General features: G+C 41.6%; 1 protein-coding gene and 1 long non-coding RNA gene across 2 annotated transcripts; both read right to left on the bottom strand.

Moving 5' to 3' along the window:
* Nucleotides 1–14,249: 14,249 nt before the first annotated feature.
* On the bottom strand, nucleotides 14,250–15,223 carry LOC142885846 (uncharacterized). The gene is made up of 3 exons (XR_012926339.1): nucleotides 15,063–15,223; nucleotides 14,606–14,933; nucleotides 14,250–14,486 (listed from the first exon to the last, which is right to left on the bottom strand). It is a non-coding gene; the product is annotated as an uncharacterized LOC142885846 (long non-coding RNA).
* Nucleotides 15,224–17,479: 2,256 nt separating this feature from the next.
* On the bottom strand, nucleotides 17,480–23,436 carry vtg3 (vitellogenin 3, phosvitinless). Its single transcript, XM_076022574.1, is given in 17 exon segments — nucleotides 17,480–17,675; nucleotides 17,825–17,900; nucleotides 18,119–18,244; nucleotides 18,300–18,483; nucleotides 18,577–18,645; nucleotides 18,734–18,858; nucleotides 18,947–19,044; nucleotides 19,157–19,374; nucleotides 19,702–19,923; nucleotides 20,487–20,612; nucleotides 20,720–20,885; nucleotides 21,441–21,595; nucleotides 21,679–21,829; nucleotides 22,114–22,262; nucleotides 22,354–22,512; nucleotides 22,587–22,838; nucleotides 23,239–23,436. Coding segments are annotated over 17 exon segments (2,655 nt in total). The 5' UTR covers nucleotides 23,422–23,436.
* Between the last annotated feature and the right edge of the window lie 707 nt (nucleotides 23,437–24,143).

Raw genomic sequence — 24,143 nt, 5'->3', positions numbered from 1 at the left:
GCAGTGCAGGCTTTCCGCTGTAATGGCATTTTATCTCAGCGGGATGACCGAAAGAATGATACGGAACGTCTGCAGAGTCTACACTCATTATGTCAGAGAGCCCCGATGTATTTATTTATTTATTTTAATAATTCTATTTTTCTATCCCTCTGCCCGTCCTTCCTCACATCTTTCTCGCCGCTCCCTCTCCGCGTGTCACTTCCAGTGCTCGTGGTATTTTTAGCTCAAGTGTTTGCATTCTCCGTCAGTGAAGAGGACTGCGACTCATACCCAATATATCGCTTTAGCGCCACTGCAGTGCCACTTATATATTCGTAATATTTGCCTGCCAAGGGGGTGATATAAAAACTGTCATGCGGCGTCGTGTTCCCTGTGGCTACGTCCTTCGCTGCGATGAATTGAAGGCGCGTGGAAACGGCTTTCGACTTACTTTTGGCGTGCATTGTGTTTCACATCACAGCACAGTGATCACCGCTCGACTAGTGTGTTTGCGAGTGCAACAGGTCAGGTGCAGTTTTTGATAGTCCAGACATCCTCATTTGTATTCCGTGCACTCTGCAGGCCAGGATTTACTAGTACGAGTACCCCGTAGTATGAGTTTGCGTGCACAAAAAAAAGTTAGGCCATCGCACCCAAACATTCAGACCCAAACTAACTGCAAAATATTTCTTCAGAATTTCTAGCAATTTCTAGAAATATTCCTATATCTGTTCTTAAAATTGTGAAAAAAGAAAATACTTAAGTCTTCTTTTAATCTGAAAAAAAAGTTCTAGCAAAATGGCGAACATTGCAGCAGCTTCCTTTCACTGCGACATGTGAACCCTGGAGGCCTTAGCTCCTCCTTCTTTTCAACTCAAAGGATGCCGTTTAATCCAGTCATATTCTAACTGCTTGAGGTCCTCGCAAATAGATCCTTTTTAAGGAGGAGCCTCAGATACTCAGACTGAAAGTTCTGGCAATCCAGATGGCGTTGCAGTTTGATTTGCTGTAGTATTTTTTTACTTCTCATTTGACCCGACAGAGCTTTTTTCATGACGTTATTCCTATCATTAGGCACTTTGCAATAATATTTTCTTTTCTATTTGTTATACCATGGATTTTTTATGCTAAATTGCGGCGATTACTGAATTGTTGATGCCAAAGTTCAGTTTTTGGTTTGCCTTGAGGCACTGTGCTTGAGGTCTAAGTTTATCGCTCATTTAGCCTCAAACACTGAATATTTACAAGATTTGTCCAATCATACAGCCTTAAATATGCTCAAATGTTTGTTTAGCTGTAGACAGATTAAAGGAGTGGACGCTGTGCCACCCACACACACTGCAAAATCTTCACCACATCTTCTCCATTAAAAAAGCACTGGTGCCAGTTGTGCCGCTTCATATCAGAACATGACTTGAAACCATTATCTTGTTTACTTTTACCCGTAGTTTCTTTTCCTATCAAGCAATGGTTCAGCGATCCAGAGGCTTTTGGCCGCTGCCAAAGAAAATCGCAGGCAGTCAGAGCCATATCCTGAGTGCCAGAGTTGATTTCTGCCTGCAGTGAAGAAAACACTCAAACTGTTCTATTGACAAAATCTGCCATTGGCCTCCAAATCTCTCTCTCTCTCTCTCTCTCTCTCTCTCTCTCTCTCTCTCTCTCTATATATATATATGTATATATATATATATATATATATATATATATATATATATATATATATATATATATATATACATATATATATATATATGATTCTGATCAAAATGTCCCGCACCAAATGTGAGTTACCTTTTAATGACATTGTGGCTCATATTGCATATTGTTAACAGGAGACCAGTTTGAAAGGATGCTAATTAATCTGATTTTGAATACAAAAACCCATTAAATTCTGAATGGCAAAAAGTTTCAAATTTAAATTGGGTAGCTGAGTGTTTTTTTCCCCCATATTTAATAGTCAGTTCACAAATGTAAACTAAAAACTAAAAAAATCAAATAATACACTTCGTTGGTAAAAGTTGTTTGTTTCTGTAGGATTTTATAGAGGCAAAAAAACCCAACATAAAACAGACAAATAAGACATCAGCACGTTTACAGGATTTATAAATATGTAATTAACAAAATCTGTTGAGGACTTTAACGAGTTAGCGTGCAGTACCTTTGTCTCGCCATTACTAACGTGATCTGGTCATGGTTCGTCACTCCCAATGAACATATAGCTGTGAGCCAAAAATTACATGAGGCTTACAGACCTATCAGCTGTTACAAAATAGAATATAGGCCAGCCTTCTCAACTGCTTTGTAAAATGCAATCAAAGAGAGAGAGATCACTCGTAAGATGCCATGTGCCACAAAAGGAAAAAACAAGGCTATACGGTACACTATATTGTGGGTCTGTCTTCCAGACACTCTTCTCTCAAATCAGGTCAGCGCCAGTCAAAGGGTGGACTCCATAGAGGCATCACGGCGAGAATGCTCGGATGTCCATCAATATGCCTCCCTTTGCTGGAGAGATGTGTGACAATTGAGTGTAGGAGCGAAAGAGAGAAAGGAAGAATCAAGTGTGTTATCGCAGAGGAGAGAAACGGCCCACTGTGTGAATGACAAGCTCGAGAGAGCCACAAGGACATTGGATTTCAACGCTGACATTCGCTCTCTGCGAGGAGGCACGCTGTTAGGGATACGACAGACCCTGTGGTGCTTTCACAGGACGTGGGAGAGCTCGTACAGGGTAGGCTTCAAAGCCCTTGTCAGCTCCTTTAACCTCGCCCGTGCTGCGCCTCACCCCTTAAAACTCCCCCTTTGTTTTGCTCCCAGAGTTTTCAAGCATCCCTCCAGTAAGCGCGGTTCTGGGGCGTGCCCTGTGGGCGGCAGAGTACGATGCGCCGGCTGTGAACCCAAGGCAAGAGATGGCAGATGGAAGAAAAAATGTTCAGTTGCTGTGACTCCCCTGGGGTGCAAGTGTAAAGTGACGAGAGTAATTAATCCATTTTGGCGTCCTGTACAGTAAAATATTGAGCCTCACAGGGGGGCAGTTTGGTGAAGGACACCAAATTTTGTGTTGCCCTCTTTTTAAGGAGAATGGGTTGAGGTTGCAGAGCAGCTTGACAATCGCGTGTGGTGCCTGTACGTGGGTGTGGAAAAAAATGACCTGAGGAGAATTCAACAATTTTTTTGTGTGGCAAGAGTCAAGTTACACAGTAATGCATGATATCTTTAAGAAGCTGGGAAGGAGAATCTGCTCAGACAAGCTTCTGACATATTGTTTTTTTCTGTATATAAGCCACTGGCTAGCCGTAATCCTTTTGTCAACTTTTCATTGCCACACTTGAAAGGTGCAAATTAAGTCCGCTGCCCACTGCAAGAGCACTTCCTCCTCAGTTTCTGTCCCCACGGCGCCTCCATGCAGCATCACAGAGGAACCCTGAAATTGGTTGAAATAATCAGATTTTTTTTTTTTTGCTCCCCCTCCTGGCGATCCTCCTTATGAAATCTGTGCAGATCGCAGAGGTTGCAAAGAAATTTCCATGTTGCATCATCATGAAAACATGAGATCAAAGGAAGGAACTCTTTAAAATCTGTCTCTATAGATTAACATTCAAGCGGCAACCCGTGGCGAACAAAAGTGGGGGTGGTGGGATCTCCAAACACGTACAAGAAGGAATTATGTCCGGTGAAGGCCAGGCTGCAAAGCAACCCAATTAAAGAGCACATGCAGGAAAGAGAAAGTGCAATTATTAAAACTTTCAATTGCAGTTTCAATAGCAGAAGGGAAGACCATTTAATTTGGCAACTTGTCTTTATCTGCGTTATCGCCCCTCTTGGTGAGTTGACCGAGAGTCAACAGGAGTCAAGAGTGCAAAGCTTACAGCACCAAAGAAAGGAATTGTTGTGGATGGACACACATTAATGATGGATTTTTTTCTTTTGACTGACACTTTTTTATTGCCTTCACACAAAAAAAAATCTGGCCCGAGTCTGACAAATCTTTTGCAGTATGTGTGTATTAGTAGAACTTCTTTGCTTTGTTAAGCCAAGCAGTGGGAAACTCTTGCTTGCTTGGCATCTTCCATATCATCGTTGACTGGCCAACTGCTCTGACAACATTCACGTATATGATCTTATTTATGTGTCTGTGAGCATTCAGGCAGACGTGGTGATGGTGGAAAGCGGGTTGAGCAATGAGGATACCTTGTCTGTCCAAATGCATGACATTAAAAGGATCGATGTGTGAAGACAGACGGGAGTACAGCATAACTGGGTGTGTCAGAAACATGCTTTAATCTTCGGCATTTACGAAGACATGACAAACATTGGGAGCAGCTCATAGCAAACATTGTGAGAGTGTGGAATCGGGGAAAGCGGTGGCACTCCGGTAGGCCAGTACTGTCGCTTCTTCACAGCACCTGTCCCCTTGGTGTAGGGCCATTTGATAAGGCACAGCACAGTCTCATCACTGCAACCTTGCTGCATACTCACGAGGGTGTGGATTCTGTGGAGTCACCAACACACCCAAACTCATGGTTCACAGTTGTCCATTCCGAAATGCCTTGTCAGTGTATCTGCCTGGTCCTCTGCCAAGATCTATATGTAGATTCCACTTAACATCCATGTGAGGTAATGCCAGATGGTTCATGTCACATCGGGACTACACAGCCTTTGTGCAGTGCAACTGAGAAACTTGTGTCACTTGAGCGAGAAGATGTACCCACCATATGAAGACACAGGGAGAGTTTTTTAGGATGGACCAAATATATGATAGTCAACTCTACTTTGGAGACACGCTGCACAAGTGGCCAGTTCATCACAGGGGCACACAGAAACACAAACAACCCTTCGCACTCACGCACACCTACTGTGAATTTAGAGTTCCCAAATCAGCTCACATGCATGTTTATGGACTGTGTCAGGAAGCCGGAGTACCCGAAGAGAACCGACACAGACAAAGGGAGAACATGCAAACTCCACACAGGCCCCTTGCTCGAGATTAAACTAATTACCTTTTTGCTGTGAGGGAACAGTGCCCAAGTGCCACAGTGCCACTGTGTCACTTGGAGACAGCTCATTGTCTGCATATGACCAATAAAGTGCTAAGGGTCCAAGCCTGCAAAGCATGCAAAATACTAGCATGCACTGACTCTGAGAGGATATCAAAATCTGAAACAGTGATGAAGGGTAACTGTGGAAGGAGGTTTCCATCAAGGTTATCCATGCCTTTGGTTTTAAACCCTGTCCTACCTTAGTCACTGTCCAGACTAACGTCGAGGTGGGGAAATGCTCCTACCCCTTATGTCTTCTCCCCCGGGTAAAGCACTCCACACCTCACACAGTGTGATCGCTGCAGAGGTGTGAAAAACAAGAAGCATGTCGGTTTGCGCCAGGAAGAGCAGGGCTGCCGAGACATGTCTTCTCCAATGGAAAACAACATGCAGATGTACCCACAGCTTTCAAAGGCGTAAGTAAAAGATTAGGTTATGCACAGGGAAGCAGCAATATGAACACGTCCCATTCATGTTACAATAAAAGTTTCATTTTATATAGTGTGCTCGTAAACCCATCCATTCACAACGGCAGATACCACATTTTCTGATATTTCCCCTTCGACAGATTCCACAGAAACAAGCACAACAGCAGAAAGTGGAAAGCATGTACGCCACTACAGTGGGATTTACTGTATCGATTCCATAAATTCATGATGCGTTAGGTTAAATTGAACACTAGAAATTTATAAAATTCTCAGGAGTTTTCTATTGTTTTCTGCAAACCAAAGATGTATTTTTCTTGTGTTGTAAAAACAAGTTAAAGTTGGAGTGCGGTTAACAACATTAGAAAATATTTGCATATTAGAGGGAGTTTGTTCCTGTATCACAAAGATATCTTAAAATGTATTTTTACTTTGAGCCTTAACAAGGGGTGGATTAGACATATCCGAAGTCTTACAACCGCCATCCCCTGACAAATGGATGCAAGTCAATCTTTTTAATTCAAAATAATTTTGAACTTTGTACAACTCTCAAGGAATCTTTTTTGTTTCCTCTTTAGTCTGAAGGACACAACTCCAATGACTTGAATAAATAAATAAATGTACACACTCAAAGTAGAGGACACATACCCATTCCCTGGTGGTCCATCTGAGATTGGTTTAATATAGTTTCGCCTGAGGTACCAAAGGTTACAAGAACGTAATGTTGGTTTTTGTCCTTGTCGCGTACGCGTTTATATCGGCTTTAGTATCCCAGCTAACAGCCTGGTGCCAATTTTGATCATATTTACTTTGTCCACACACACACACACACACACACACACACACACACACACACACACAAACCTACATCAGAATGGCATTAGTGAAAATCCAAATTCCAATTTGTTTTTTCAACAATTTCTATTTTACTAACGTTTGAACATTTTTGGCTTTTTTTTTTACTAAGTGCATAAAATGAAAAAAGAAAATATAGAAAGTATTCTATAATGACAGAAGATAAAATACGTTTAAATCCTATGATGCGTTGATGTGTGAGACGAGGAAATGCTGCGGCTGAAATTAGTGAGACCGATCTCTCAGGAACCAGGAGTGTCTATTCTTGAGGTCATACCAGTCTATCTACTAAAACCCATTTAAATCTTGAATCTTGAATGTCCTTGAGTGCTCTGCCGACCAAAAGTGTGACATTTTCTTTTGCTCGTTTCCCATTAAGACACATGTAAAGAATGAATTCATGCAAGAATACTCTTAAGACTGCTCATGCCAATCGTATTCACACCACCTGGAGTGCAGTTGTCCGCAACATGACTGCTGAGAACTTACAACTGAAACAAATGACAGCGGCAGCTCGTCAAACACTTAGATAAGAATGGTGGATTAGATGGCAAACACTCAGTTATTCAGTACAATTGGAACGCACACACACAAACACACACACACACACACACACACGACTTGTTAGATTGTACATGATTTAGTGCATGCACACTGTGTTTGCCTCAAGGCATTATGAGGTTACAAGCAGATAAGGCACTTGTCTGCCATGTCTGTTAGTAACAAGCCTGCTCTCTGCTATTTCTCAATGCAAGTCCTCGGCGTCATTTTTGCAGTTGTGTGAATGCACTTTTTGTTAAGCAAAAAGTAAAGAATTTCATAATCCAGATCACTATTTTGGGATTTTCCTCAATAGACCACACAAATTAGATAATGGTGAAAGCAGATAATGTATAAATATAAATGGAACATTGGAGAGGAATCTCCCCTTTTCTGCTTTTAACAAAGGTTTAAACAGGATATTACATACTGAAAGTGAAAAGGATTGGCCCAGGCACAAACACTTGTGGAACTCCATAACTCACTTTGGCATGCATTGAGGATGCATTACTGACATTCATAAACTGATTTCAATCTAATAAAAGTAAGGCTCAAGCCATTTTACTGCTGCTCCTTTGATAAAGGATGTTAGAAAGCAGCTCTTCGTAACAGGACAAGCACAGGGAGTCCCTCCAGAGCAGCAACACACGATTACCCGCACTGAAAGCTTTGTAGATTGTGTTTGTCGCTGCACCGTTTCCTCGTCTGTTTTACTTCACTTCACCCCTGGCCTCCTCCATGTACGCCTCCCGCCCAGCCCACTCCGCTGTGATTGGTCACACTCTTGGTCGCTGCTGAGCCACACTTCCTCAGTTTGCCGGTGAGGGAGTTGAGAGTAAACGGCAAACTTTATGAAACCGGCACAATTTAAACACTTACCATCGGGAAGGCTTCACCCTTTAGCAGCAGTTTAGCGGATAATCCAACTTTGTATGGACCCACCTTGGGCTGAGTTATGGCCGCAAGGCGGACCGAAGGTCCCTGGATGTTTTTTTGGGCCTTCCGTGTCCCCCGGAAATATATTTTACTTTTTGTACTGACGGTGTTTTTGTTTTGTATTTTTGCGAGACATTTTAATGGGGCTTAGAATGATTTTGTTTCACACTGTTGACTTGTATCAAAACACTAGGTTTGCCACCCGTCCCGTTTTTCCCGGAATTGTTCTCTTTTTTCACCACCACCAAAATAAAATCTTTCCCGGGACACAATTTGTCCCGTTTTTTAGGGAAAATGACGAAACCTCATTTGATTTCCGTCTGTGGTCTAGATAGGGCTGCCAACCCTCCCGTAAAATACACGATTGTCCCATATTTGGCAACTAAAAAACCTGTCCCGTAATGAAGTGATACGGGACGCACTTCACTTTGTCCTTTCACCACTGTCCTAGCAGAGAAAACAGGGACGCTGAAACTATCACTTGAGTCATAGAATTGTTTATTATTATTAGACAAGAATATCTGAACCACACAAAGCAGAAAGAGCTTCATACAACCCATGTTAGCATGCTGACAGCGTGAAAATCGCTTCAAGGAGCGAAACTTGTGACAGTACAACACACAAGCAGAGCACGGAGTTAGCGGAGTTATTAACACGATTCAGAGGTACGTTGCAAATAGTCTTAAAACTAATGTTGCTTGAGGTCACAATACACTTACAGTCCTCATACATGTTTTCAAATATTGCCGTGGCTGACTATTCTCTCGTCGTCCACCGGCCGAGTCGAGCCCGTCTCCCTCCCGTTGCCGACCGGACCGGTGTTCCATCGCATCCGCATCAGGCTGAACAAACCTCCAACATTTTCTCTGTTTGTTCCACTCCGATGGTGGTGGTGCTTTGGTAGTTGCTCGGCAGTCGCTCTGTATATATATATAATTTATTTCCTTCACACCGAAAAAAACATTTTCTTGGAGCAGCGCAGCGACATCACTTCCGGGGCAGAGCGGAGGAGGGCGGAACCAGTCCGAGAGTGTGCCTGAGCTTGGCCATGAAAGGAAATCCGGAACGCATTCATGTCAATGCGTTCCCAGTGTTAAAAAAAACTCAGTGAACAGAGCGTTCAGAACCATGCCCAACAACTTGCAGGGCTCACGTCCAAACACATGAACGTCATTATTTGACAATTTTGCATCGTTTATAGGATTCAACATTGTAACAGTATTTAGAGCTCAGAAAAGTGGAAAAGCATCATAGGTGCCCTTTAATCAGTCAACACACAATCTGCTCTTGCTTGTTGCCAAAATAACACAGAGCCCCAGTGCAAAGTGTGCGTTTAGAAAGCCTCCTGTCACTGTAACAAACCAATTACCAGTCCTTGAACTGCACTGCGTTGTCTCTAGCGCGTGACTAGGTTACATTTAACATTGTCTCTGTAAAAATATGATAGGATCTGTTGCCGGAATCAGGAGTTTATTTCTAGAATAGAGAGTTTCTGTTTGTGTGCTGTATATTTCAGCAAGTTACACCTAGTTGTGTCGTTGGCAGCGCAACACAGTCAAGTTGTCACCTTGTTTAGCACAGCTTTTCTGTGACTTTAATCATTCTGCTTCGTTGGCTATGAACATGGCAGCAGAACCCTCCAAAAACACGCCAAGCACAGCGGAGATTAGGCACATCTTTCAGAGTGTCCAAATATTTGGCAGTTGCAAAATTGAAATCCCCTCATCTATTTTGCACGGTGACAAAATAATTTAGTCTGCTACTTCTCATCAAAATAGTATGTCAAATGAAGTGGACCGGCTGAGTGTATTTGTGGCTCCGTCATATCACAATATTGTGCCCTGGCTCGTCACAGCACATTTGAGTGGTAAGCTCACTGCATTGTGCCTGTCCTTCTGATTTGCTTTTGAAATGTATATATAAACTGAAACTGTTCAGTTGAGACAACCTGAAGCAGATTTACACATCACGATAGCATGCATGCAAAGTACGTTAGTGGCCAACGTCTCTTGCCTCTATGTGGAGAAAAAAAATAGCTCACTGACACAAAAACACAGCAGCAAAACGTCATTTTTTTAGACCCACTAATGAGGCTAAACTGCACCATAGTTTCAGCGTATTTGTTCAAATGGGACATTCCAGTCTGTGGATGTTGCCAGATCACAAGCAAGCATGCGGTTCCTCAACACCACTCTACATTTGTCGCCTTTTTACTGGTGATTAATGAAAGAAAGCAAGAATTGCAGTTGGAATTATTTATTTGCCTTTTTTCCCCTTTGGCTAAGTGTTTGCGGGTTACAGGAATTAGTTATTTATCTAGCCAAATTAAACAGCTCACCCAAAAAGTCTTACTTTCACTCTCATTCAAAGGTGATATTCTCTAATCCACCATTATTGAGTTTCATGAAGTATGGCAAATTTCACGAGTATGCTAGCGTTTGAGAGCCACACAAATACAGTTCCTGGCTTGTGGGCAAGAGCAAAATTTTTGGGACCTTTGGATGATTTCAGTGACTTGACAGTTGAGAACAGAGTCCTTTTCCTGCTTGCAATGAGTAGAGTAGCCAGGGCGCATGATCTATTGGAGGCATAGCGACAGGACCGCCACGTCACACATCATCAACAGTTTTGTTTCTGTTGTTTGTTGCTTTTGTATATTTATCTAACGCTTGTCATTGACCATCAAAGTTCTGTGCATGCACTCTCGTCAGACCAGACCCTCTATCTTTTCAATTCTCAGAACCTTGATGAACGGTAAGGCTGTCATGGCAACCCCTCCCAGGGGCCAGACTGCCTGTGTCATATTTTGCAATATAGGCAGAGCCTATATGTCAGTGAATAAACCTGGGCCGTGCTTTCTGCACTTGAATGTTTAAAGGTAGCTCACCACAGCTCTGCCACCTGATGCTTAGTTGTCAGGGATCGCTCTGCTGCTCCCAGTGTCAGAAAAGAGAGATGAGAGGAATGGCTTACTGGACTGGAGCACAATTTGAAAACGCTTCTCTAATCTTTTACATTAAGAGCCTGCAGCGATTAGATTAAGTGTAGAGTAAAATGTATACATATTTTTTAAGAGATGAAGACTGCACTCCAATAAGCTCCTTTGTCAGGCAAACATACTTTATGCAAGCCTACAGTAAATGAAAGCATCAGCTTTGAAAGTGCATCCATTTGCTGTACGCTGAAAAATGCACAAACTGTGTTGCGCAAAGTGAGATTTAAATATTTCGGCAGTCCGTTACATGACACTTGTTTCATTACGTGCGTCTTGAATTCTGGGTCAGGTGGACTGAATGCAAGAACATATCTGATCTGGAGAGGGAGAACATTTGCAGAACATTTTTGAGGCAAATAAAAATAGAATCCCATGCCATTGACAAGAGCAACAGTGCCCCCTCCTGGCGCGTTGACTGACAGCGTCAAAAGTCAAAAACCCATCCATTTCTTCTCCATACCCGCTTCTTCCCGAGCTCAGGGTGACGAGGGTCTGCTGAAGCCTATCCCAGCTGTCATAGGGCGTCATTGTACAACCCTGGACAAGTCGTTGTCATTTAATTAATCATTTTTTGTCTCTCTCTCTCTCTCTCTCTCTCTCTCTCTCTCTCTCTCTCTCTCTCCCTCTCTCTCCCCCCACTCCCCATCCCCGCAAACATTACTTTCTTTTTTTTTTGTCCTCTGTGTTCATTTTACGTGCAAAAAGCTTCTTTTTCTGCACCACTTTTTCATGCTGTAATTAAATAAATGTCCTAATGTGGGGTAAATCAAGGTGTTTTATTCTATTCTATCTGAAAATCAGCTCCGTTGGAACCTTATTGCATTAGTGCAAAAAAAAGACGCTGTTCAGAAAGAAAAGAAGGTGGGTGGTTGGAGAGGTTGCCTTCGCCCTATGACAGCTGGGATAGGCTCCAGCAGACCCCCGTGACCCCGAGCTCGGGACTAAGCGGGTATGGAAAATGAATGAAAGGATGAATGGTTGGAGAGGGGGGTGATAAGCTGAGAGGATGATGGCATGAAACTTGCAGTGTAATGACAGCGAGCGCATGTTTGGTTCAGCCGACGGTGACACTTTAACTGAGAGGTTATTCCATAATGCGCTTCTCAATGTGCCTTTACCTATCAAACATGATCCAATTACCTAAGTGCAGAGCAGCGGCATCTCTTAATGACACCCAGCCAACCTGGTGGCAACGATCGCCTTTGGTGGGAGCGATGATTAAAAATGCAGCTGCACCCTGGCGGAGGCTGCTGAAGTGCCGCCCTGCAGCCGGGGCCCCGTGTCCGAGGTTGATCCTGTCAGACTGCCGCCGCCAGTTCATGTCGTGGTTTATGTGAAACATTTGCACACACTTCCCTGGTTCAAAAATCCACACCACTCTATTTCAGCCCTAAAAGCAGCGGCGGGCTAATCGACTGTGTTTGCATTGATGAATAAACAGAAATGCCCCCCGATTGGCTTGCCTGTGTGTGTGGCAGCAGCGCCGTGACCCAGCTGACCAGGAATTTATTTATTTGAACTCCATATGTCAACATCGCCTCTGTTGCCTGAACAAACACTGGGGCCGGGCTTGCCTGCGCTCTGCCTGGCATATTTTAATGTCAGGGTAACACTGTCCTCTAGTGCTCACACTCAAACATGCATGCAACATGCTCCCTGACGCCTGTGCCAATGATAATAATAACAAACAACAACAACAAACAAACAAAGTGAAATCCAACTGCATATTATTTCAAAACCTCTGCTGTTCAGGAAACAGGCGACCTCACCTGTGTGCCTGTGTGCGTGTATGTGTGTTTTTTTCACAGTCACAGAATGTGAGGTGGAGATGGTCTGTCCTCCCCATTCCAAATGAGCAGTTCAATCATCGACTCATGCTTTCGAAACAGCTGATTTCACCTGCCAACACAAGGTCAGGGTGCTCCTCAGTGTGTGTGTGTGTGTGTGTGTGTGTGTGTGTGTGTGTGTGTGTGTGTGTGCGCGTGCATGTGTGAGGGATTTCCTTCCCTCTACACACCACCAGCCTAAGTAAAGCCAAACGTGGCTAAGCGGAGCTATGTTGGTGTTTTTGCCATTGGGAATTCATCCTGACAAAGATGACGGATTCTTCTGACAACACAATATCCCTGGCTGGCATCCCGCCCCAGTTCAGCTGCATCTTAAAGGCTCAATACTGGACGCTTATGCTTGAAAAGCACTCTAAAAATCCCTCAAATTCTAGTTTCGCTCACGACAGAAACAACTTTGAAGTGTGAAACTTGAGTAAAGGCACAGGGAGCTTTGTGCAGCGAAGGCACCGTGCGTCAATTGCAGCAGTGGGGACATTGTGCACCCAAATATCAGCAAACAGACATGTTGACCAAACAAACACGGCAGGTCATGCAGACCTCGTAAACACCTGTCCTATCGTGTCCAAAAGACTCCCACAACTTTGGCTGTTCCGACAACAATCAAATATTCACACTCTCATGGTCGCTTTTCTGGCCGAGCAGCACATCCTTGTATTTTCTGAAGCTTCCCCGATGTTTCTTGGGTTTTTGGTTTGGGTCATGGCTCCGCTATGCTGTGGTCACCTCCCAGCAAAGAAGCCCATATTCTGTGTTGCATCTGCCTGCTTCATCTTGTCTTCACTTCTGGAGATCCATGTCACGTTAGATACATTTTTTCAAATGATTTTGTTTTCTTTGATTGTGTTTTTTGTTTGTTTGCTGTGTATATTTTTGCATCCAGCAAACATGTGATGTAAATACACTTTGACTTGACTAATACAAACCTCTGAATCTGATTTTTATTTTTACTTTTTTTGTTAGAAATCCCTGTTCTGAACCTGAACCATCAATCATCATCTATGTATCATCACCTCCTCACTCACACTCACTCCAGGGAGAACATCGCCCCCATCCTCCAACAGCCATTACCTCTCCAACCTCCTCCAACAACACCGTCCCACCCGCCACCTCCGCTCTGCTGACTCAAACCTCCTCGCGCCCGTCACCCAAACGAAGCACCGGACTTTGAGGGACTGAGCCGCTGCCCTCACACTCTGGAAATCACTCCCACAACCCATCCGGAACTCGGACTCATTACAGAACTTCAAATCTCTCCTCAAAACCACCCTGTTCAAACTGGCCAATGCTTAATCCTTTTCTGTTGTTCTTATTTTGTTTTCTACGTAAAGTACTTTGAGTGTCCAAAAAAAGTGCTATAGTGGGAACAAATCTGTATCACGTAGACTTGAGAGTGGTTAAATTAGATTCTGACGGCAGGAAACCAACATTATTCCCATATGTTATGCCTCGTTGTGATGGCAGCATTACAAAAAAATCAAAATAGATCTTTTCAAAATGAATCTGAATACAAATGTATTGTCATGTATTGCCTGTCCTGTCTTCACTCGTTAAACCAATTTTGCCAAGTAAACAGAGAAAAGAAGTAGCGTTTGGATGGACAAATAATTATAGACCAAAAGTACAAACTTGCTTTGCTATCGATGATTTTTATTGTTGTAAAATTGCAAATACAGAAGACAAAATAATCTTGAACATGAGCACAGATTCGCTCCTATGTTCAGTAAAAATCAAACGTTTACATATCACTGATGACGTCTGACTGATTACTGACGGCACTTGTTTGACGATCCCCACTTCATCAGCGCGTCAAGATTTTTGTTGCGGCGTAAGCACTTTGAAAAGGTGCGTCTGGCCTTTTCTTGTCTCTCTACAGCAAAGAAAATATTGTGTAAGGGAGTCAGAAATCTTACAATTGTTCTTTTTTTGGGTTAGGATTAGTGTGACATCAAAAACAAGTCAAAGCCACAGAAATATATACGTTCTTACTGGTCAAATGTGGATTTCTGTTGAGATTTGCTCCATCGCAGCAAGATAATATGGCTGGGCTAATTCAAAGATCTTTACAGCTGAGAACTGTTAAGAAGAGAAGCAACATAGGCGTAAATCCGGCACCCAGGATCCATACATCCATGTACATTTGACAAAACTCTCCACAAGTCGTGAACGTTACACTACCTTTGGATAATCCACCATGACCTGTAACATTTTATGAACGGTGGGAAGAATGTTAAGAGTTACTTGATGCAATGGATTCATCCTATCAATCACCACATAGTCACTCATGTAAAGTATGCCTGGGGCAAGCATTTCAATTCTGTGAATGGTGAAAAAATAGAGACAAAGAGAAAAGGAAAGTAAGATGAAATGTGGAATTTCTTTTTCCATTTTCTTCTTCAGCTGGTCCTTCTCCACCTCCTCATGCAAATGACAAGCAAGTTCTCACCTTTGGATCACAGCGATTAAATATTCTGGAATACGGTGCCAACGCAAAATGGCTCTGATTGCAAGCAGATGCCCAGGTGCAGGGGGAAGCTCCGAAGTCAGTGACATGGCATACCGACTACAATTAGCTCCAAAGCGGGCGAGAATCTACAGAAAACACATGAGAAAAATCATGAAGGGAGTGTGTTCAAACAAAAAAACAAACACAAAAGGTTTAGGCAAGAGGCCACCTTTCTCTGCGTGTGTATGTGTGTGAGTGTGAATTTAAAAAAAAAAATGCCACAGTGTCAAGAGATGACACAAACAGAAGGACAGAAGTATAACTTCTACATACATTTCAATGAACAAGAAAGGGCAAAACCATAGAGCATTAGGAAATATTAGGTCTTGGCAAGTGGTTTGCAAAAGGTTCCTTCATTTCACACAAGCTATCTATGCAGACACAAATGCTGAGAAAAAAAATACTGCAAGTGTTCTGACAAACTTCATAGATAGATGAACACTGTCAGAAAGGTGTGTACAAAATATGGAACAGATTTAGAATGTAGCACTTTAACATGAAAGGTTAATTCCCTCTTTTTCATCTCAACATCTTTCTTGCATGAGGTCTACATACATCAATTCTCTTCATTGGCGAGCTCTCAGCCAAGCCCTCAAGGCACATCCAGGGTCTGTCTTTTACAAGTTCCCTCACTTGCAGGGCGACGTGTGGTTCACCTTCCATCTGGTATAAACCGAGCTTGTGTCCTGCAACATCCTTGTTACCTTTCATGACAATGGCCTCGGCTTTGACCAAAGTTACAATTGAACAGTTGGACTTCTATAAAAAGACAGACACCAGTCAACTGGATACAAATGCGTTTTGTGTGATTAGTCTGATTATTCAAAGTTAGCTCAAATAGTTGAAAGTATGTTTTTTTTTCTGAGTCACTGTCTACATGCAGCAAGTATGGTATACCGTCACCTTAGCTGCATGGTCAAATAGTGCCGCTACGTCCACACCTGTCTCAATGGACTCGTTGACTCCCTTCAAAAGAAAATCAGAAGAATTGGGATGGTCAAAACATTTAAGCAGGCACAGATGTAACAACAGAGTAAAGCAGTAGTAACACAGTGGAAACTTTGGAGAATCCAACTGCTGCTGTGTACTCACCATTTTCACCCCTCGTCCATCCATTATGGCTAGGCGGATCTGGTCACTAATGCTGTGACGATCTGAAAATAAAGAGTTGAATTTGACTTCCCATTTTTCTTTTTAAACCATGACCTTAAATATTATAGGATAGATTGCAAAACTGTCACCAATATTTATTTATTTTCAAAAACAACATTTATTTTTTGTACAACAAATTTCAGCACACAAGTAAGCTCCGCAAGATAAAAATAATTATTAAAAAGATTCCACATTGGTTAACTGTTTTTGAAAATGTCTTGTTTGTGTTTTCAGTGTTTTTGTGTGTCTCAGTCCACTGCATGCTGAATCTGAGACTCCAATGCAGTGCGGGAAGAGATTTTCCACTTGAGAGGCATTTTAACAATCTCTCTCTTTTTATAACCATTCAACCAGATTGCTTGTGTAGAGCAAAAAGTAGATAGGAAGCAACCCTCATGCTTCTTAGTATATGTAGCCTTGCAAATAATTAAAATCTATGATTGAGTGATCCACTAAAAACATTAATATTAGATTGATCTATATCAATAGTTAATAAGTACTACCATTATAAAAGTGTTGTACCTTTACTCTGTAATGCAAACTTTATCTAACTATTTGTTGATCTGCTATTGACTATACTGTATACTGTATGTATTTATCCTTTACTTAAGTAAAGTAAGTAAAGCCACAATTAAGCCACGATAAGTCTCCAATTCTTTTTCGCAAGTTTGTTCTCGTAAGGCAGCAGCACATTTAACACGTCAGAATAAAAGGCACCATTGGATAATGTTATACCACACCATCAATCTGATGGTCAACAATGAACATGATTGAAGTGTGTTGTACATGGATGGTCGCATACCTGGGACGATTCTGACACTAATTTTTCTGGATCCAAAGAAAAGGGAAGTAATGTCGTCGAATTGGTGAGAAGTTCCACCAAATCCTGATTCCACACAGATGCTCAATCCAAAGTTAGTGCTCCGACAATCTGTACGGTATTGCTGGTCATTTCTCAAGATTGGAAATATCTCAGTCGTTATATCTTCATTGCCCACAATTCTGGTAATTGCGCTCACTTTGGAACTATTGGTTGAACAAACAAAATGTCCCTTTGGTTATTGCAGTTCTAGATCTATTCCATTACTTTTTAACAGTTCAGGCCACTAGGCTCCTAACATCGTCAGTTTAACAAGAGTACTGCTGGATTCTGCCAGACTCAAAATAGAAAGAAAAACCCCAAGCAGAAAAGCAGAAGAACAAAATCAATCATACCTCAGTTCAAAACTACGGATTTCAGCCTTTGGAATTGGCAACAGAAAACTCAGCTTTTTACTGACATTGTCGACATGAATTGAAAGAGCCCATGGAAGGTAGACGGACACTTTAGTCTTTAACTCAGCTCCGCACTGGAACAGTTCTGTATTAACCCCAAAAAAAGTCCAGAGGTGTTTTCTCAGGCTGAAATAAATAAGTACAAATGAGTTAACACTTCACAGCATCTAATGACACAAAGACAGCTTTTCAATAAATAAAGCCATACAAGCACAGGCTATATGCAAACACCTTAGCTTTTTGAAATATTAAAAAAATTAAATATAAATATTTACGTCAAAGAACCAGTCGTCTTCATTATCATTTCCCTGCGCAAGCCTTTTGAATCAAGAGGACTGATGGCAGGAAAAGCTACACAAGGAAGTAGTAAAATTACAAGGTTAGAAATTACACTGATATTTACCCAGATGTTCACAAATCAATAACTGGACTTAACCCATGAAAAAAAAAAAAAAAAACTAAACTGATATCAGATATACAAAAAACTACAACAACAACACACTGTCAATTTTGGACAGCTGATCATTGATCTGTTCAGTAAAGGATGATCTGAGTGTCTTGTCGCTCACCTTTCACATCTAACTGGGTGAGGGAATGATACAGTTTGGAGATCTCCGATGGAAATCCCACACAGGTGGCTTGCATGTAGCGGGCTTCATAGACCATGACTGACGGTGTGGCCCTAAAGTGACCCCCTTCAATGAAAAACTGCCTGACATTCTGAAAGCATCATCAATGCAGTATGAAAACACAGCGTTAAGTTTTGAGGCAAATGGTTCACTCTCTGTGTTGTTTTGCTCAATTACTCTCTCACCCTCAGGATCTCAGAAATTTTTTCTCTGGTAACCTCAGTATAAAACAATTCTTGTCCAAAGATTCGCGAACAGAAAGACACGATGACCTTGTCTTCAGGAATGGATTCCAATTTTTTCAACTGAAAATCAAAAAATATATTTAATTAAAAAAATTAAAAAAAGATCCAAAATTGATTTTATGGAATTGCCCAAAGGAGTTAACAGGTACCTACAATGGATAACACAGATTTGGGCTCCACAGTCCTTAATAATTCCTTCATTTTTTCAATATCAAAACCAAGCTATGAAAGGAAGAGAACTCAGTCACATTTTGACTATTGGATAAAATTAGAGGCTCAAGCCTTAGTGATTTGATGCATCACGTCATACCTCCAGTAGAGGAAGAACCCTGCCAATTGTGGACAAACTAGATGATAGTATGATATTTTCAGGAATTTCACCTTTCATGGCATTCATTATGAAATAAGATGCAGCCTCACCAGCAAGCAGCTTGTCTGGTTTAGGGGAAAATAAAAGAAACAGATTTTGGTAAGATAGTTCAGGAGCCATTGAAGAATTCAACAACCCATATGTATGCCATACCAGAAAACCAGTCAATGTGAATTGCAGCGCTGTACTCAGAAGCGATACGATGGTATGTCCGAGACAGTTGAAAGACCATTAACCTGCAGTAAACTGAGCTGTATCACACACCACAAAAGAACAAAAATTAAACTCTGGGTAATACTTGATATTTCTTTTACACAAAGCTGATTTGATTAAAATTAAAAAAAAAGAAAAAGGTTTTCTCACAAGTATCGATTTTCTGGTGTCTTGGACCAGGCAAAGCTTCTCAAATATGAGTAGGCGAAAATGTCTACTTCTGTGGGTTCCTCCTTGCGCAGCAGAGCTAAGAGCAGTCTCAGCACAACATATGTTGGCTTGCTTTCAAGCAGTTGCTTGACGGCCAGCATGCGCAACCCATTGTTAATGCTCTGTGACTGGAACACGTCGAGGGTAAATTTTTGCATCTGAAAACGTAATTTAAAGAAGGGTTAGGTATGATAGTAAATTCAAAAGCAGATTACAACAAGTTTAGCAGAACAGAGATTTAAAAAAAAAAAAAGAAAAAGAGAGAGATGCAGAGAATATCTCTAAAAACCAATGTAGAACTTTTTTTTTCAATTATTAAAAACAAGTAACTATTGTCCCATTTGGCAGAATGACGCTAACGTTGAAGCATAGCGAGCCTTTCTTTGTGTAACGCTGTGCCAACCTTTTATACACAACTATGTATGCATTGACTTCAGGCACCCAAGTGTCCCTTGTGTGTTGTAAATAGTGGATGGTGTTCTTACTTCTCTTGGGTTTCTGTCAGCCATGAGTCTCACAGCCTGAATAGCAGTAAACTGTATCTGAGTTGTCACGACCCGACCGCCAAAGTTTGCGAAGAGGAGCCTCCTCAGGAGCTTCAAGGCCTTTGGACTGCCTGTATTTCCCAGAGCTTTCACAGCAGTGATCACTTTCTCCTCATCATAATGGGCCACATGAAGATGCTCCAGTACAATATCCTGGAGTGGCTAATGTAAAAATAATCAAATACACAGTGGGTTATGTGACAGTAAAAGAAAAATGACTTTTTGGCATTTGCATTTAGCCTGTTGAGTTTCTTTGTTTGTGTGTTTTTGCTAAGGTCTCATGGCCTTTTTTTCTGATACTTCACTAGAAGTGGAGCAGCGTCACAGTGTTAATTTGCCACAATCGCTCTGCTCTTTTTGTCACTTTTCTTTTTTTTTCTCTCTCTTTATCCTTTTCAGCCATAGACAATGCTTTGCTGTCCCTTCCACACGTTTGGAGGGGAACCAAAACATAGGCAGCTGAAAGGCAGTTAACATCAGAACCCTTTGTGACATCACAAAGGGTGTGTGCAATTTAAAACCACACTTTCGTAAAAGTGAAGCAAGCCAATGACGTGAAGGACTTTTTCATTTTGAAGGGATAGAAGGTAGCTATGCATATTATTGTTAGAAAACATTGTTAAGTAAAGTTTGCTGATAATGGAACCATTGACATTTTACTTTTAGAATCTCTGCGTATCGCTGGCAAGCAATGTATTCCACTCTCTGTTTTGTTTTATTTTTACCTGTATATCTTCTTTCTCAGAAGATTGTTCATAGGAAATGAGTTTGTAAACCAGAGAGCCATAGGAAAGAACCACCGACTTCCACAAATTTGGGTTCTTTTTGGTGAATGCAAAAGTCAGCAACGCCTACACAGAAGTAATGGACACACCTTGACATTATTCCAGTTCTGAAGGGCCAATACTACTGCTCTTGAATATGCTCATGGCTTCTGCTATGTTCCCTAGTAACATACCTGAGCTCTTTTAACTACCTCCTTACTCGCCACCATATGGTTTAATGCAACCAGAACAAGTTGGCTGGCTTCAGATGGCTCAAGATCTGAAGACTCAAACCTGTCTAAAATGAAGTTCATCAGCTTGGTATCTGAAGCGTCAGTGACCGTGCTTAAAATCCAAGTCCTGGATGGCAAAAGACAGGAGAGGTCATGCACTGAGACAGTAAAAGAAAGCATCAAGCACCAGTACGTAAGATTCAATATTAAAAAAAACTACAAACAATATAACACGTATTACTTTGTTTTTTCTACATGGCATTATGTGGTTATACTCTAAAATTCTCATGTCAACAAATTCCATCCCCCCCAAAAAAGGGGCTGGACCATTGATTTCTGAAGTCCACTTGATGTTGCCACAAGAATCACAGAATCTTTCCTGTAATGTTTTGTGTCAACAATCCCAGTTAATTTTACACACTGGACCTATGTTATTTGTCAAACAGGAACCAAAAAACAGATTGAAAAATCCAAATGTAAGATTTGTTAGATAAGAATTTACTAACTTATTCCTTTTTGAAATAGTGGAATAAGCACCTTTAATTAGTCTTTCGAATAAAACTAAGAAACAATCTTCATTGCAGTCCACTTGTAACTAAGAAGTTACGAATGAGGAAAGTTTAGCAATAAAAACTGCAGTACCCTCAATAAATGAGATGTGCTTAACATGAAAAATACCCACCTTGTTGAATTATCTTTATTCTCTTTCCAAAGAGTATTAAGATCGCATGCACTCATAACTCGATAGAGCTGAATCAGTTTCAAAGTGTCCTCATTGGCTTCTCTGGCAACGTGCAGCCTTTCCTCTTGAGCAAGTTTTTGGAGCAGCCTATTCGCCTGTAAAAAGGGAAATGTAATTTAATTCAATTTTATACATTGTGTGCGTAAAACACATTTCAATCCTTTGCTTTCTAAAGTACCCTTTCAAGCGGGTTATCCCGCTCCTGCATCACCACTGGGATGTTTGGATAAACGTTGCCGAACTTGTACATGATTTCTCCCGCGTATTCCATATCCCCACAGTCGACATCGTTGTACTTTTCAGTTATTCTCTTCAGTTCCAGAGTCTTCCTGCAGGTGGGTATATTTCAAGTAGGTGATTTGGATTGCAGACAAACTTTGCAGTGTGGCATGACACCCCGTTGGAATCCTTTTATTTTCAGACACCATCTTCTGTTTAGTCTTTTTTGCATGTAGCATTAATACTTTTGACCGGGTGCAATGATTACACTTACCTGTCTCTGTTAACCAAGTCATATGCATGACATGTTAACCTATTTACTGTAGTATGGGAGACTTCGTGACATAACATATTATATACTCTGTGCGTGTTATTTGTGTATTGTAATTCTTACTCTGCTATTAATTCAAAATGGCCATTTTTAAGGTTGAAGGGGGTGGCAGACTGGTCCTCTATAACTTTAACCTGAGCGATGGCATGATATGTCCCTTTGTTTTCAAACTTCCACAGATAATCCACTTTAGTTACGTGGGACAATCCTTCCTGGAGTGGGCAACAGGCAAAAACGGCATTGGCTTTATTTTCTGATCTAGAGTATCTGAATGCAGCACGTGTAGCAGTGGCACCAACATACTATTTTGGAAAGTGGATTTGGCACAGCTGAAGCCATTCCCGTGGAGAGCTCTGCTTTCTCAATACATTTGGGGAGATCCACAACCCGTCGGAGCATCACAATGCCGGTCTCATTGTGGATTTTTTCGTAGTGACTTGGGCATTTGCCATAAATGGTCCCCTGGAAGTGTTTAAAATCACAGTTTTAATGACATATTACTCACGAATGAAAAAGACCTGTAAGAAGTGTCTTGCCTCATCGAGTTCATAGCTCGGATAAGTCCTCTTGACAGTAACTGCAAAGCAGTCGAGGACGCCTCTGACCAAGTTTTTGACAGTGTCAGAGACCCCAGGAGGGGCGGAGATGTGGCCTACGTGTCCTCTGTTATAGATAAATGAAAAAGGCTGCGCAAACTCCTCAGAAATACGGTTCATGAGGTCTGTCAAGGGCACAGAGTGGCCTCTCCCTTTCACTCCATTGAGTTCCGCAAATCTGGGTTGGAAAAACTTTTCACAAGAAAGACATGAAAGGAAGTTGATTAGCTATTGTACATGCACAAAAGCTTTGGTGAATCCATCTGCTCCAGATGTTGGTGCAGAGGATGACAACCAAGGATTTCACAACAATTCTTCAATGAAACAATTCTCAGAAAAGAGGAACTGCAACAGCTTAGAAAAACATGATTAAATCTAAAACATGAATAAATTTGATAAACATTGGTTATCAACACAAAGGCAACCTGGCCACACTAAATTGTTGGTTGGAGAGAATGTGAGAGTGAATGGTTGCTTGTCTCTCCATATTGGCCCTGCGACAAACAAGCAACATGCCCAGGGTGTACCCTGTCTCGTCCCCATGACAGCTGGGATAGGCTCCACACTCCCGTACACTGACTGCAACTCCTACCTGGATGAAGAATTTCTGTTCAGAATCGCCGGTGATCTTGATTGTAGAAGAAAATTCCAACATAGACGCAGGTAATTCATCCCTGGCACCCACTGTCACCGATCCTTTGTACGAGTACTCATAAACTTGGTCCAGCTTGAGGTGGGAGGCTGGAATGTTGTTAACATTAGACATGTTTTCCATGGTACACAGTAGTTGAAGTGCAAGAAAAGGAAATCATTGAAAAAGGACTTACCATAGTCGATTTCTGTACGGCACGCTGTTTGAATGACAGTCACACATCATTATTGTATCAGTACTTGGGTAAAATAGGTACATTTTGAATAAGCTATGAAAAACTCCATCAGGACAGTTTCACAATGACTTATTTCTCAGTGAAGAAATTAAACTGAGCCATGAAAAGCCATGTGGATAAAAAAGTCATCTGTTAAAATAGAAGGATTCTCTATATAAAAACCAGAGGGTTGCTTTGTGACGATCCCTCAAGTGTAGACGATCTGGTAAAATTCAGCGGGATCAGTTTCGGAAGAGATAAAGAACGCAACAACTTCCCAGGATAACGTGCACAAGATTATATAATGAAACGAGCATGATCAAGCAACTGAACACAAACAAATGAAAAGGAACAAATGAGTGAAAACTCACCGGCTAAGGCCACAAGGCAGCACAGGATGAAGCACCGCATGTTGAAGCTAGGAAGCTGCTATCCAACTTCCTCCTATTTATACCAGTGCTTAGAACCACAACGACCTGTGAACGGGGGACATTTGCTCCCACTGCCTGAATCAGTGTCACCTGCTCTCAGCCATGATAACCTGTGACATTGTCACTCTGACACATGTCACAGTGATTATTTCGAAAACACCAAACAATTATTGGGTTGTTTTGATAAAAAAAAAAAGAAG

This window comes from Nelusetta ayraudi, unplaced genomic scaffold (genome assembly GCF_046127955.1).
Source record: "Nelusetta ayraudi isolate G7.1 ecotype Tasmania unplaced genomic scaffold, CSIRO-AGI_Nayr_v1 ptg000013l, whole genome shotgun sequence".
In the NCBI taxonomy this organism is placed as follows: Eukaryota; Metazoa; Chordata; class Actinopteri; order Tetraodontiformes; family Monacanthidae; genus Nelusetta; species Nelusetta ayraudi.
Note: the sequence above shows the minus strand (reverse complement) of the source record. Positions and strands in the feature narration are given on the sequence as shown.